The following is a 15,077-nucleotide window of genomic DNA, read 5'->3' as shown; positions in this document are numbered from 1 at the left end:
AGCCTGTTACTTAAGTTAATATTTATTTATTTATTAAAAAAACTACTAGTTCTTGAATTGGGGGATGGGGAGAGTTGGCCCTTCATGGTCATTTGTTAATATAGAAATAGAACAAAGTTGCACATCTGTATTATTTGGTTAAGGAAAAAAATATTTTGATGTTGATTTTTGGCTTTTTAAACGGTTGCCATCTTCAATATTATACTCATTGCTTCAGTGTCTTCAGTACTTAAAAACAAGTCAGATTTTGCTGCCAAATAATAATAGTAAGTACTAAATACAGATGGCACACTCATATCCACTACTAAAATAAATTCACATATAACCATAGAATAGCTTATTCAGGTCTACTGCTAACTAATATATTGGGCGCTTACTCAAGAGTAAGAGACCGTGCTTGAGTCGTGCCTTCACATCAGGCAAGCCCAACTTGAACGCAGGTGACAAACCATGTCCTATGGCCTGCTAAAAGCTTGATGAACCTCTTTTCTTCTGTCTTCCTGGGACTGTTTTGCAAACCATAGTACACAGCTTGCTGGGTCACAAGTCATGCAGGTCTGCTGAACATTATTATATGAGTATCACAAGACTAAGTGGTCCTTCACTAAGAAGCACACAGGGTGCCATGTTGGGTTAAGGGTAAAGACAATGGCTCTCCCTTCCACATGGCACCAAGTTTAGGAAGGAATCTTCTTGCTTCTCTAATAGTGCGTGCACACACAGAGGTAGGCATGGATCAGTCTGTCGATTTTGGGTTCTCTCGGTTTCTCCTTTTTCCCGTCTTAAAGTTCTCCACATTTCTGCAGCCATTTGCATTTTTAAAAAACAAAACCCTCATGGAAATTCATCAGCATTTTAGCACACATTTCTACTAAAATGCACAAAATACAGTGCAAATTTTTGCAAGCAGATTCCCCTTATATAATGCATTTAGGTTTGCTGTTTTATGTGTGCAATTTTATGCACAATTCCCCCTAATAAAAGCATGCTTGTACATTGTTTGGTAGGAGAACTGAGCTGCAAAAGTGGGAGAGGTGTGATTGATTGATTGATTGATTGATTGATTGATTGATTACTAAATTTATGTCCCACTTTTCCTTCAAGGAGCTCGATATGGCATACATGCTTCCCACCCACCCCTCTGTTTTACCCTCATAATAGCCCTGTGAAGCAGAGAGGCAGTGACTGGCCCAAGGTCACCCAGCGAACTTCATGGCTGAGTGGGGATTTTAACCCTGGCCTCTTCCAGATATTAGCCCAGCACTCTAACCACTACACCACACCGAATCTTTGGAAGGGTAATTGTGCTTTGGGCTGTGTATTGGTTTGAGGGTGTGTTGGTTTGAGGGTGATCTGAACAGCCCTAATCCCTTCATGTGGTCTGGCTGGCTGCAGCCTAGGCAAGAATTAGCAAACCAAACATGGTGTGTTTTACTTTCCCTTTAGTTACACTCATGGTGCTTAGGCACATCCCTGTGTCCATCTTAAAAGCTAACTGTGGCAATACCTAATAAAGCTTGTGGAGGGGGAAGTAAAAGCTCCTGCCGTAGAGCAGTTAATAGTTATTAAAATGCCTAATCCCTCTTTAAACATCTGCAGTTTTTGATTAATAGGCTCTTTTATCATGATAACAGGGCTTTTAATATTTCAGAACAGTGATCTATTTTATTACTTTTAAAATGCTAACCATAATAATTCTAGAATTTAAAATGGGGTTGGGAAACCTGTGGCCCTCCAGACACATCTGTCATCTGTGGCCATTAGTTATGCAAACTGGGGCTGCTGGGAATTGGTCTGTCAACATCTGGAGAGCCAGATGTTAAAGGCACTGGAAAGGGAAAAGACACATTTTATTACCTTATTGTATATATATATATTTCCCCTTCTCAAGATTTCTCTTTTTATAACCTTTCCCTACCACTGCCATGTAATTGAACACTGTGGACTTCATCTTGACCTGTAAACAGGGTGGCCCTTATCACTTTGGGAGTCGTTTTGGTAAGTACCAATCAAGCACAGCATATTCCAACCACTGTATCTAATCTCTTCCAAGATTCTTTCATACTTCCCCAAATGTTCAAATTTAGTATCCCCACCCAAAACCCCAGGAAAACCCCCAGTATAAACACTTTTGATTCATTATCTCCAAGGGATTTTGAAATTAGCTGTAATAGCTGTGGAGTTATAAGAGCACCTACTTTCATTGATATCCTTAAAAGACAAATCACTGGGACCATAAATCCAGAAAGCAGCAGTTATCTCTCTCTCTGCATCTCCATTATTACTTTGATTTATTTATGTTTAGGTGGGGGGAGAAGCATTGTGAATCATTACAGTAATTGATCATTTAAACGGCTGGCAACCAAAATGATCAAGGAGGGTGATGCAACTCTTCTATGGAGGGTTACAATATTTGAAGATCCTTAGTTTGGAAAATAAATGCAGGTAGAAAAGGGGGAAACCACAGAGATTATATACAATTATGCATCCTACAGAGAAAGTAGGAAAAGATGGATTTTTCTCTGTTTCATAATACTAGAATGTGGGGCCATCTAATGAGGCTGAATGCTGAAAGATTCGGGACAGAAAAAAAGCATTTCTTCACAGTGTGCATAGTTAAATTCTGGGATTCACTACCACAACCTGTAGTAATGGCTTTACAAGCAATTAAAACAGATTGGAAGGTACGGCTATTAATGGCAACCAGCCATAATGGTGGCATACTATCTCCAGGGTTGGAGGCAGTATACATCTCAACACTAGTTACAGTCATACCTTGGAAGTTGAACAGAATCCGTTCCGGAAGTCCATTCAACTTCCAAAACGTTCGAAAACCAAATAGTGGCTTCTGATTGGCTGCAGGAAACTCCTGCAGTCAATCAGAAGCCACAGAAGCCCCATCAGACGTTCAAGTTCCAAAAGAATGTTCATAAACCGAAACAATCACTTCTGGGTTTGCAGCATTCAGGAGCCAAAGCATCCAAGTTCCAGGGCGTTTGGGATCCAAGGTACGACTGTACTGGGAATCACAAGGGGAAAGTGTCTGCTGTGTTCATGCCCTGCCTGTGGACTTCCCATTTGCATCTGGCTGAACAGGACACTGGATAAAAGGGCCTTTGGTCTGATTCAAGAGAAATTTTATGCTTCTATATATTAAATATAATTATGAAAAGTCTCTAAGAATACAGCACCATGGCTGCAATGCTATACGTACTTACCTGGGAATAAGCTCCACTGAACTCAGTGGGACTTACTTCTTAGTAGGCATTTATAGAATTGCACGGTTAGTTAAAATCTTGTCCATGTTGTAACCTCTGCCTACAAGATGTGATGTTCTAAGCATCCTAACAGGGGGAAAGCTTCAAATGAAATTCAATGGACCTCTTGCTTCTAAGTAAGAAAATTTGAGTCTAAGCTTAAATGTAATTTCATGAGCTGTTCCCTTAGATCGGGGGGGGGGGTCATTCCAATCTATGAAAAAAGAAATGCTCTCCTTGAAATCTAGAGAACCCCCTTCTGTGTTACTTGTTGCACTGAATGTAGGCCCAGATTAATCATCCATGTTTAAATGAATGTTTCTTTATACCACTTCTAATATTTCATGCCACCAGTGTGGCACAGGCAAAGCAAACAAAAGAGACAAAGCAGACAGAAGAGACAAACACCACGCAAAACGCCATGAAGTTCAACAAAATGGAGGCACAGCTGTACAGGAACAGGCATGCAGGAAACAAAACCAAACATTGTACAGTGCAACAGGCAAAAGAAACAGTAGATGCCGCCAGTAAAACAAAAGAATTATGAAGAAAGAAGGAAAATTAAAGGAAGCTCAGCATTCACAATCAGTGCTTTTTTTTGGAAAAAAATAATAAATAAATAAAAATGAGGTGTTGGTACTTCTATCTTGATAAAAGTGCTGTGGGTGCCAGCACAAAATGGCTGCTATGGGCAGCAAAGAAAAGAGGTGATTGTACTCGGTACCATTGAGTACTGTCACAAAAAAGCACTGTTCACGAAACACCTAGCGAACACTACAGATCAGCAATGCACAGATCTGGGAACATCGTTCTTATGCTGTAACTATTTTGCCATCTACAAGACTGACATATACAAACAGTGAGTGAAGGGAGAGGTGTGTCAACTACCTCCTCTAGCTGCAGAAAGATTCGATGCTTTCTGACGCCTTGTACTGCCAAACATACCAGACATGCGTTTCGGACGGTGTCCTACCTGATTTATTGTGTTCCATCAGCCGGTTGTCTCTGCCCAGACAGACTTCCCCCTGTGTGCTATTGCAGGCTGTGTTCAAGTCTGTCTTGCAAAATGTAGGGGAGCTTGCCTGAGGAGCAGGTGGGATGTGCTTCTTTCTCTTTCTCGGAAGCTTCTGTTTCGCCATGGCCAGAGAATAGTACATTCCAAAGTTGTTGACAATAACAGGCACAGGCATGGCTATGGTCAGCACCCCAGCTAAAGCACACAGAGCACCCACTAACATCCCTGACCATGTCTTTGGATACATGTCTCCATACCCAAGAGTGGTCATGGTGACCACAGCCCACCAGAAGCCAATGGGGATGTTTTTGAACTCTGTGTGTTCGCTAGCAGAAGGGTCGTTCGGTCTGGCTCCTATTCGCTCAGCATAGTAGATCATGGTGGCAAATATCAATACTCCTAATGCCAAAAATATTATCAGCAGCAAAAACTCATTGGTGCTTGCTCGGAGCGTGTGACCCAGCACCCTGAGGCCTACAAAATGTCGGGTGAGCTTGAAGATTCGCAGGATTCTCACAAACCTCACTACCCTGAGGAAACCAAGCACATCCTTAGCAGCTTTGGAGGACAGCCCACTGAGGCCCACCTCGAGATAGAAGGGCAAAATCGCCACAAAGTCAATAATATTCAAGAGGTTTTTGATGAATTCAAGTTTGTTGGGTGAAAAAACAACGCGGACTAAAAATTCAAATGTAAACCACACCACGCATACTCCTTCAACATACGTCAGAGCAGGGTCCGTCTCTATTTCATACTGCAGAATCACCTCAGAACCATTGATGGTTGGCTCTGTTTTGTTTTTGATGGTGTTGAATGCTTCGTGGGTTTCCAGGCAAAAGGTTGTGATTGAAAGTAGGATGAAGAATAAAGAGGCAAACGCAATGAACTGCAAAGAAAAATAAATTAGACACGTATCAGAATCAGAGAGTTTCAAAAAACCCCAACATAATGAGAAGCATCATGTAGCTTAACTTATAGCACGCTTGAGTGCAAAGACTCCCCATCAGGTTGCTTCCAATAAGATTGATATCAAGAATTCACCTGCTGGTCTCCCCAGTTGGAACTACAAAACAGGCATTGTGGGCAATGATCTGGACAAAAAGACTTTTTGGGAGTAGCTTTTATTGAGTAACTATAGTCAAGGCTTAAATTAAGCCAGAAGTACCGACTTCATTCATAAACTCTCTAGGAAGTAACTGAAAATTATTGCCAATGCCAAGGCTCGTCCATATGTTTAGTTTGCACAGTGTCCCCCCTCCATATATGGGATTAGAAGAAATAACTTCTGGGACAGAGGATGTGACAACTATTAGTGATAACTTATAAGCAAAATGAAGGTTCCTGAATAACATTGTTTATGTAAATCCTCTGAATTGTGTTCATTTTGGCTCTTGTGTATGCAGTATAGAGTCCTTAGAAGGTTTCCGGAATGGTCTAATGAAGCATGAGTAAGGAAAGTTGCTGTTTTGGCTTTATCTTCTCAGGGGAAAAAAATATAAAAACCTTTTTAGTGAACTAAAACATTTCCTTATTAAGTACACATCTAGCATTCCTGCAACAGAGATGGCAGCTAAGAAACATGTTGTAATGCTACTGATGAATATCATGTGCTTAGCTTCTACCACATACCTTAGCCAGCATTGATTTTATGCCCTTCAGGATGCTATGAACTGCCTGAAGGGCTTAATCACAGATGGCAATTAGACCAATTGCTATCTAGTCCAGCATATAGCTGCCACAGTTGCCAAGCAGATGCTTATGTCAATACACAGGATGTCAGCAATCAAATGTTATTTCTAAAGTATCCTGAAGGCTCATGTTTCTTTATAATATGCATATAACACTCTGGAGAACTCTAGTAAATGTAGAGATGTCCTGAATTTGAATAATGCATGTTGGTGAGATTCTCAGCAGACTTCAGGTACTTTTACCACAATGCTAAGCCTTTCATTCCTTACTACTTTTTCACTGAAGCTGTGTATTTCTTCACACACTGCACATCTGCAGTGACAGTGGGTGGCAGTGCTCACTTGGCCTCCTACATCACCTCAGGGCATGAAAATGTCCTTAATCCTTAATTAAATAAAGATGTGTAGGGCAATATCCAGTGAAATAGTGCCAGAACAAGGATTTCCACTGTGCAAAGGAACATCCCTTCCCTTCCCTTCCCCCGTGCATCTGCTCCAGAGGTTTGGGAGAAAACCCATCACAGATTTCGTGGTGTAGAGGGAATGAAGAGCAAGAGGAAGTTGGGTTGGTTGACCCAAAGTCCTTATGATAGTGGAACAAGTTCATAGGATACCACCCATAGACTATGTTGGGACAGCAGAAAGTTAATTCTGCAGTGAACCCATTTGCACTGTTACCCCTCCAGGTAATATAAAAAAGGAAGCACCTTGGAAGAGACAGCTGTCTGAAGAATATTGACCTGGTTATTTATTGTAGGTTATTCCACCTTTCAGAGGACGCGGGTGGTGCAGTGGTCTAAATCACTGAGCCTCTTGGGTTTGCCAATTAGAAGGTCAGCGGTTCGAATCCACACAATGGGGTGAGCTCCTGTTGCTCTGTCCCAGCTCCTGCCAACCTAGCAGTTTAAAAGCATGCCAGTGCATGTAGATAAATAGGTACCACTGTGGCAGGAAGGTAAACAGCATTTCCGTGCACTCTGGTTTATGTCATGGTGTTCTGTTACACCAGTTTAGTCATGCTGGCCACATGACCTGGAAAGCTGTCTGTCGACAAATGCCGGCTCTCTCGGCCTGAAAGCGAGATGAGCGCCATAACCCCATAGTCACCTTTGACTGGACTTAACCATCCAGGAGTCATTTCCTTTTCCTTTTTACCTATTCCACCCTTATATAACAAAGTCCTAGGCTGTAAAATGTTTCCCAGAACCAGCTTCACAGAACAGATTAATGTAAACCCTTCAAAGCTCAACTGTCACCTGTACCTGGACTAAACCTCAACCTGGAAGTCAGAGACAACTATGACTTGCTTTTAATTTCAAAGAATTGGCAGATAAAGAACTATAACAATGACAGACTATAAAATTCGTATATAATTAGATTGCACAAATAGAAAAATAGTAATATTACTATTTCTGTACAACATCTTAAAGGATGCATTTATCTCTGTTTCTTTAAATACATTTTTGACATTTCATTTTAATTATTGCAGAATGCAGACCTAAAATTAGCTTGCTTAAGCTGTTATCACAAAGGGCACAGAGTAATAGATAATCACTATAAAATCCACAGAGCATTATTAGTAATTACATTAAGAACCCTCCCCAAAATCTGCTTAGAGCACTCCTAATTTTAACACAATCAAGTAATCACATCCATAAATCCAGGCCACACTTCATAAATGCTTAAAATAAAAATAAAACTCCAGAGCATTTCTTTATTTCTACTTTTCACCTCAGGGTCTTTTAAAATTCAAAGTGTCTCTTAGTCCCTGCTGAACTGGGACCATTGCATTCAAGTGCTGCAAAATACTGAACTGGTCAATGCAGGAAGCTCATAAAGATCAAGTCACAATTACGGTAAGTTGCAGGAAATGAGAGCCTCACTGCTTATTAGGAAAGTCTTTTCCGTATAGTTAGCTGCTTTCTTGAAAATATACTGCTGTAATCTTGGCAGAACAACAGACTATAAAAGTGCATAGGAAGCAACAATGCAACTCTGTGTAATATTGAAAGGACATGAGTGTAATCAACATTCCACATATTTTGCTGAACTAAAATGGAATCCAATGTGTATTTTAGCTCACCCAGGTGAAACTGGGCTATTGGGGCAAAAATATGGAAACTTCCACAAATTGTAGGCTGATCCCATGGTTCCGCTAGATTCTTCTGGCATAATGCCAGTGTCACCACAATCCTGTTCACTCCTGATAGCAAAGCAGAACAACACCAAAAGAAGCAAGAGAAAATGTAAATCATCAACAGACTGTTTTTATGGATCCCCTATTGCCCACGCAGAGCCACAGGGGCTTCCAAACAACTGTCAGCACCTTTAATGATCTACAGTTCCCAGGATTCTTTGGCCTAAGCCATGAATTTAGCATCATATGATACTCCTTTAAGAGTACAGAACAAGTGAGGCCTATATCTGTTGCCCTTGTAAAAGAAATTCAAAGGAGACCAGTGTATCACTATCACCATCACCATCAAAGTGACTGCACTTCCTGTTCCACAGTCTACCAAGTGACATCCTGGGAACAGAAGGAAGAAAGGAAGCCCATAGGGATGAGATGTTCCTAATTTTGGTAATAGAACAGTCGATAACCTTGCAATCTTATCCAAACCAAGCTACATTCTTGGCATGCATATATGGGATAGGAAGGGAGGAAGAGACAGTTTCTTATTAGAAACAAATATACACATTATGTTTTTAAGCCCTTCATTCTGGCATCACAAAAGCGCTAATATTTTATTGGACCTTCCTAATTTATTGTTTTTCTGTTTATTGTAGTTTTTTATTGTACTGTGAACTGCTTTGGTATCCTCTGAATGAAACCTGGTATACAAATGAAACCTGGTATACAAATGATTTCAATAAATAAGCAATCATAATTACAGGAAAGATCATACAAATTATAATCACGCCAACAAAATGAGATTTATCCTTGCCTACATTACATTGTGTCTTGGGACTCATTCTCATGACCTTTTATGCAGCTGTAATTTTGAGTCAACCTGTGCTACTTTTCTGCACCATAAGCAAACCTCGACATGGATAATATAGTTATTATGTGCTGTTGTTTAAGGACATGTTACATGTGTCTTTTTCCCTCCCACCCCATTTTGGAAAAGCAGCCTTGGAGGCTGATACCAGGAGTGGAAGTACAGCAGGAAAAACTGCATCCCCTACCCCACCCCCAAAAAAACCTAACCCAAGGTGTTTTTCTCCTGTGGGTGGAAAAGTGATGGCAATTCCATTTCTCCTCCCCATGGGTGTGAAAGCAGCTTTGGGTACCTGCTAATGAACACAAAAGAGCAGAAAAGAAAGGTGTAAGGGTTAAGCAAGCCCATCGCTCTTGCACACTTAATTGCAGCCTCTGAGAATGCTTTTCATCTGTTTAAAAACACACACACACTAGGGGAAAGAGGCGTAAGTGGCTTTTCAAGTAAGCATAGCCAGCTGGTGGGGGGAAGGTGACAGCTCAATTTCAAACTGCTCCTGGAAGTCAACATAAAGGTAAAAGTAAAGGTAAAGGGACCCCTGACGTGGCCGACTCTGAGGTTGCGGCGCTCATCTCGCTTTATTGGCCAAGGGAGCCAGCATACAGCTTCTGGGTCATGTGGCCAGCATGACTAAGCCGCTTCTGGTGAACCAGAGCAGCACACAGAAATGCCGTTACCTTCCCACCAGAGTGGTACCTATTTATCTACTTGCACTTTGATGTGCTTTTGAACTGCAAGTTTGGCAAGAGCAGGGATCGAGCAACGGGAGTTCACCCCGTCGCGGGGATTCAAACCACTGACCTTCTGATCGGCAAGTCCTAGGCTCTGTAGTTTAACCCACAGCGCCACCCGTGTCCCTAGGAAGTCAACATAGATGGACTAAAAACTAAAACAGCCACATGCTGAGAAAGTAGTAAGAATGTGGCCACATGTGCACTCGAGCGGCTTCCGTTGTGCTCATACTGGGATGGAATCTACACACGTATATAAAAATGCTGTGAAAATGCTTTAAAAAAAACTGTTTTGAAAAATACATTGAAATTGCCATAGCTCACTCTCGCCATCCAGTGTCACGTTTGTACATTGCACTTCACAACACACTTAAAATGTTCTATTTGCAGCTGTATAGCTGAGTCCTGGGTCAAAGCAAAGTCACTTTGTTAATTTAACTGGGATGCGTGTTGCGCAACATTGCAACCATCACCTTCCATCACCTTTTCGTTTTGAAATGTGTGCCGCTTCAATCGACTCAATAAGAGGTTTTTTATAAAGGATGGAAATAAGGGTGATGATTTAGGATGGATGACACATCGTCTTTCATTTGGGTCATTCATCCAGTGTGATGCTGCTTACCCATCTATTCCCATCTGTGCCTGTTCTGAAGGCAATGAACCTTGAGCATGAGTCATCCATGTTTGTTTGCATCATTCAGCAATAGGGCACAGGTGGAATTGGTGCAGCTGCTTGCCCATTGTTCGCAGATACTCACAAATTAGCCTCTTGTTTCAGGCTACAAATGATAGCGCTCCTCAACAATAGTAATGGTAGCAGAAATAACTACTTGGGATTTATTTATACGCCTACATAGGATCGCCATGAACCCTAGAACAACCTTGCAAGGTTGTATTGTAAGCCTGAATGCAGATGCAGGGCTTACGCAAAGGCCATCCATGAAGGTTATGGCTCCGGTGAAATCTGAACAAGAGACTACTGGAATCGTGCCTCATAGCCTTGCCTCCCAGAACTCCCAACAAAAACTGGAATGATATTTCCAAGAAACACTTAAATGCTAGACAAAAACTTATTTTTGGTTACAAGCAGATATATTTTAACTGACATGTACAATGTCCCTATGCAATTTACCCTGGCCATTTATGACGACATTGGCAGAAACCCAAACTGCTCTGTGAAAATCAATATAGCTAGCTTTTATAGCAGAGGTCTGACTGGCGAGATATAGAATCCAACAGCTTTCTTAATACAGGAACAAAAGTCATGTAAATTCCAGTGGCAAAAATTATTCTACCATTATGGGGGGCGGGGGGGAAGGGGGGGCTTGAGAACAGCATGAGAGGAAACACAGGGGCCTGCTGGGTTATAGGGGATTCAGCAAAAACTGACTCCATTTCCTTCCACTGGTGGGATCCTGCACTGAATCAGGATCCCTTCTATCAACAGATGAGTTTTTCTGCTTGCAGATGCTTAGCTATAAGCAAGCCTGTATAAATAATATATAAACTCTTGTGGGCCTTGTGGGCTACATGACAATTGCTATTCGATTATTCTCCTGCATGACCATTGTTTTTAGATTGTTATATAGCAATTAGAAAGCAGATTTTTCAATAAATATGAGAATTAAAAAATTAGAGCATTGATTTAAACCTGGAAAGTATAAACCGTATGAGATCCGATGATGAATTAAGTGTATTTTAACAGATCTGCAAATTGACCTGTTGACACCTTTCTGTAATACCAGTAGTAGCATTGCCAAAGACCGCTTACCATTTTCGGCAGCGGCAGTGTGTTGGATCCCTTACAAGGCAATGGTAATGATGAACTAACTGCTCATCTAAACTCGTTGTCTCCTTACCTACTATGAATATTCTGTTTAGTATCCTACCAAAAAAAAGTGAAGCTGAATTATCGTAGGGTATACAAGTGCAGAGTCTCAGAATCACATATTTTGTTCTACATATGATGGGGATGTGTCAGCAAGGCTCAAAACACAAACCTCAAAAAGTGTTCCAAGAAAATTGCTTCATTTATTTGTAAAGCACCCCAGCTTGTCACCATGCCTCACACATTTTTAGTCCCTGCACGGCAAATATCCCAAAATGCTATCCTTCATCTCACCATTTATGGGCCATCTGTGAACTGCTCCCAATTCCCCCAACTACTTGGATTCACTGACTGCAGTGTTGAAAAATCCCTGGTCACCGAGAAATGTGATGCTGACAATCAGAAGTGTGATATATTCTTTTGGCCCTCATTCACTATTTCCCACATATCCTCATCCCAACCAAATCTAGGTAAATATTCCCTGTTTGTATCTGATTACTCATTCATTTTAGCTAACCCCAGAGCATTAAGAAAACTTCATTGCTTGTTCAAGAAATTATCAGTTTTAATATTCTGAAGGGACACAGTGAGGCTAGCAAAAGTTTATTCCTATTTGTTTCATGCTGCTATAAAAATGCCTTCCTTACCTTGTCAGCAACCTTTGAAAAATATGCTGCTTTTTATTCTCATCACCTACTTTACCACTTCCCCTTGCTATGTAATATAATGCTATGTAAAGTACAGCGTCTAACCAGAGGGTTCAATAGCAAATTTTAAGGTTCAGTTAGCTTATTTGCATTGATTTCAGGACTTACAAGACTGTCCTTGATACAGTGACTACAGAAAAAGACTTAAATATTTAATAGGCTCTTGAAAATACAACATTTAATATTCTCTGATAAGAGGCCCAAGATGGACATAAAAAGAAAACAGAAGCATCTCTTAAAAAACAAAACAAAACTGGAAGCACGTTGTTTGCAAGGACACCGAAAACTGAAAATGTAGGTGTCATAGGTAAGAAGTTCACTGTCTCAAGTTCAGTCAAATGCAGCTTGTTGTTGTTTAGTCATTTAGTCGTGTCCGACTCTTCATGACCCCATGGACCAGAGCACATGAGGCACTCCTATCTTCCACTGCCTCCCACAGCTTGGTCAAACTCATGTTGGTAGCTTCAAGAACACTGTCCAACCATCTCGTCCTCTGTCGTCCCCTTCTCCTTGTGCCCTCAATCTTTCCCAAAATCAGGGTCTTTTCCAGGGAGTCTATTCTCCTCATGAGGTGGCCAAAGTATTGGAGCCTCAGCTTCAGGATCTGTCCTTCCAGTGAGCACTCAGGGCTGATTACCTTAAGAATGGATAGGTTTGATCTTCTTGCAGTCCATGGGATTCTCAATAGTCTCCTCCAGCACCATAATTCAAAAGCATCAATTCTTTGGCGATCAGTCTTCTTTATGGTCCAGCTCTCACTTCCATACATCACTAACTGGGAAAACCATTGCTTTAACTATACAGACCTTTGTTGGCAAGGTGATGCCTCTGCTTTTTAAGATGCTGTCTAGGTTTGTCATTGCTGTTCTCCCAAGAAGCAGGTGTCTTTTAATTTCATGACTCCTGTCACCATCTGCAGTGATCATTGAGCCTAAGAAAGTAAAATCTCTCACTGCCTCCATTTCCTCCCCTTTTATTTGCCAGGAGGTGATGGGACCAGTGGCCATGATCTTAGTTTTTTTGATGCTGAGCTTCAGACCATATTTTGCGCTCTCCTCTTTCACCCTCATTAAAAGGTTCTTTAAATCCTCCTCACTTTCTGCCATCAAGGTTGTGCCATCTGCATATCTGAGGTTGTTGATATTTCTTCCGGCAATCTTAATTCCAGCTTGGGATTCATCCAGCCCAGCCTTTCGCATGATGAATTCTGCATATAAGTTAAATAAGCAGGGAGACAATATACAGCCTTGCCGTACTCATTTCCCAATTTTGAACCAATCAGTTGTTCCATATCCAGTTCTAACTGTTGCTTCTTGTCCCACATAGAGATTTCTCAGGAGACAGATGAGGTGATCAGGCACTCCCATTTCTTTAAGAACTTGCCAGAGTTTGCTGTGGTCGACACAGTCAAAGGCTTTTGCATAGTCAATGAAGCAGAAGTAGATGTGTTTCTGGAACTCTCTAGCTTTCTCCATAATCCAGCGCATGTTTGCAATTTGGTCTCTGGTTTCTCTGCCCCTTCGAAATCCAGCTTGCACTTCTGGGAGTTCTTGGTCCACATACTGCTTAAGCCTGCCTTGTAGAATTTTGAGCATAACCTTGCTAGTGTGTGAAATGAGTGCAATTCTGCGGTAGTTGGAGCATTCTTTGGCACTGCCCTTCTTTGGGATTGGGATGTAGACTGATCTTCTCCAGTCCTCTGGCCACTACTGAGTTTTCCAAACTTGCTGGCATATTGAGTGGCATATTGCATATTCAAGCCCCTTCACCACGACAAGGCAGTGATCCATGAAGGAGCAAATGCAGCTTAGTTTGTGAGACATAATTTGTGGCCTGCCAGTTGCTTGATAATCGCCATACAGGTATTTGCAGTCTCAGGAAGGCAACAAAGCCAAGACAATGAGACACTGATGGGCAACCACTTGTGGATTGATGACTATGTCATGGCAAAGGATGCAATGTGGGTAGATCTACTCTCCAAACACATTCAATCTGCATGTTACTCTAAAAAGTGATAGGAACTGTTTGTAGCCAATGAAAAGCCAAAGGGGAAAGCAACTCTGGGCAGATCCACACCAGGATTCTTCGGGTGGGTGGGTGTGCTCTAAGTGTGTGTTGGGTGCACTTATTTAATATGGTGTGGCTCTGCCCCCAATCTCACCTAGCTTCAACCCCACCAGGACCATCCACTGTTCCCACATCAGTCTCAGATCCTCAGGCTGTACTTGCCTCCACTACTGAGCCACAAGACAATGCACACAGACTCGGTTGTTTCAAGCAAGCCAAGCTTCTGGCATCCCTGAGACAAAACCATTAGCAGGAATCAGGGGAACAAGCAGCATTGACCCTCACATTTCCTAGGAGATTCCTAAGGTCTTCTGTGATTGTTTGGCAGTCCATAGTTATAGCACCACATATCGTTTATATTTTTAAACATTTTTTGGAATGAGTTTGTTGGAAGCATTCTTCCATTATCAGAATGTAGCTTAAGGTATTATTTTAATTATCTTATTTTTACCTAAACTAGTATTTTAACAAGAAAACAAGTTCTGGATAGAACTAAAAACCTAAAAGCTGAGTTTCTTTTTGTTTTTGAAACACACCAGATTACTATAGTTTATGCATCCCTAGATCAAAGATGGTCTAGACAGTAATTGATCCTTTTCCCCAAGGTAACGTTAAATGGGTTCAGAGTTGCTCTTATTAAACAGAGCCAGGACAAATTTATGTAACCTTATTTAAATGCATAATGATTATCCCTTTAAATCGAAATTCTGAAACACAGTCATATAGCTCTCAACTTCAGTTACAGAGTAATCAGTGTCTTCTAACCAACCAATTGGTTTAAAACT

The 15,077-nt window shown here is 41.2% G+C and overlaps 1 protein-coding gene across 8 annotated transcripts in view; it reads right to left on the bottom strand.

Moving 5' to 3' along the window:
- Positions 1-15,077, bottom strand: part of KCNC2 (potassium voltage-gated channel subfamily C member 2) — an 86,462-nt gene that overhangs the window by 5,953 nt on the left and 65,432 nt on the right. For all 8 annotated transcript variants that reach the window (XM_083699252.1, XM_083699255.1, XM_083699248.1 and 5 more), the window contains exon 3: positions 4,231-5,158. In XM_083699252.1, coding sequence (XP_083555378.1) covers positions 4,231-5,158 — 928 coding nt within the window. The remainder of the gene's footprint in view (positions 1-4,230; positions 5,159-15,077) is intronic.

Source organism: Podarcis gaigeae, assembly GCF_964106915.1.
Source record: "Podarcis gaigeae genome assembly, chromosome: 10".
Lineage (NCBI taxonomy): Eukaryota > Metazoa > Chordata > Lepidosauria > Squamata > Lacertidae > Podarcis > Podarcis gaigeae.
Note: the sequence above shows the minus strand (reverse complement) of the source record. Positions and strands in the feature narration are given on the sequence as shown.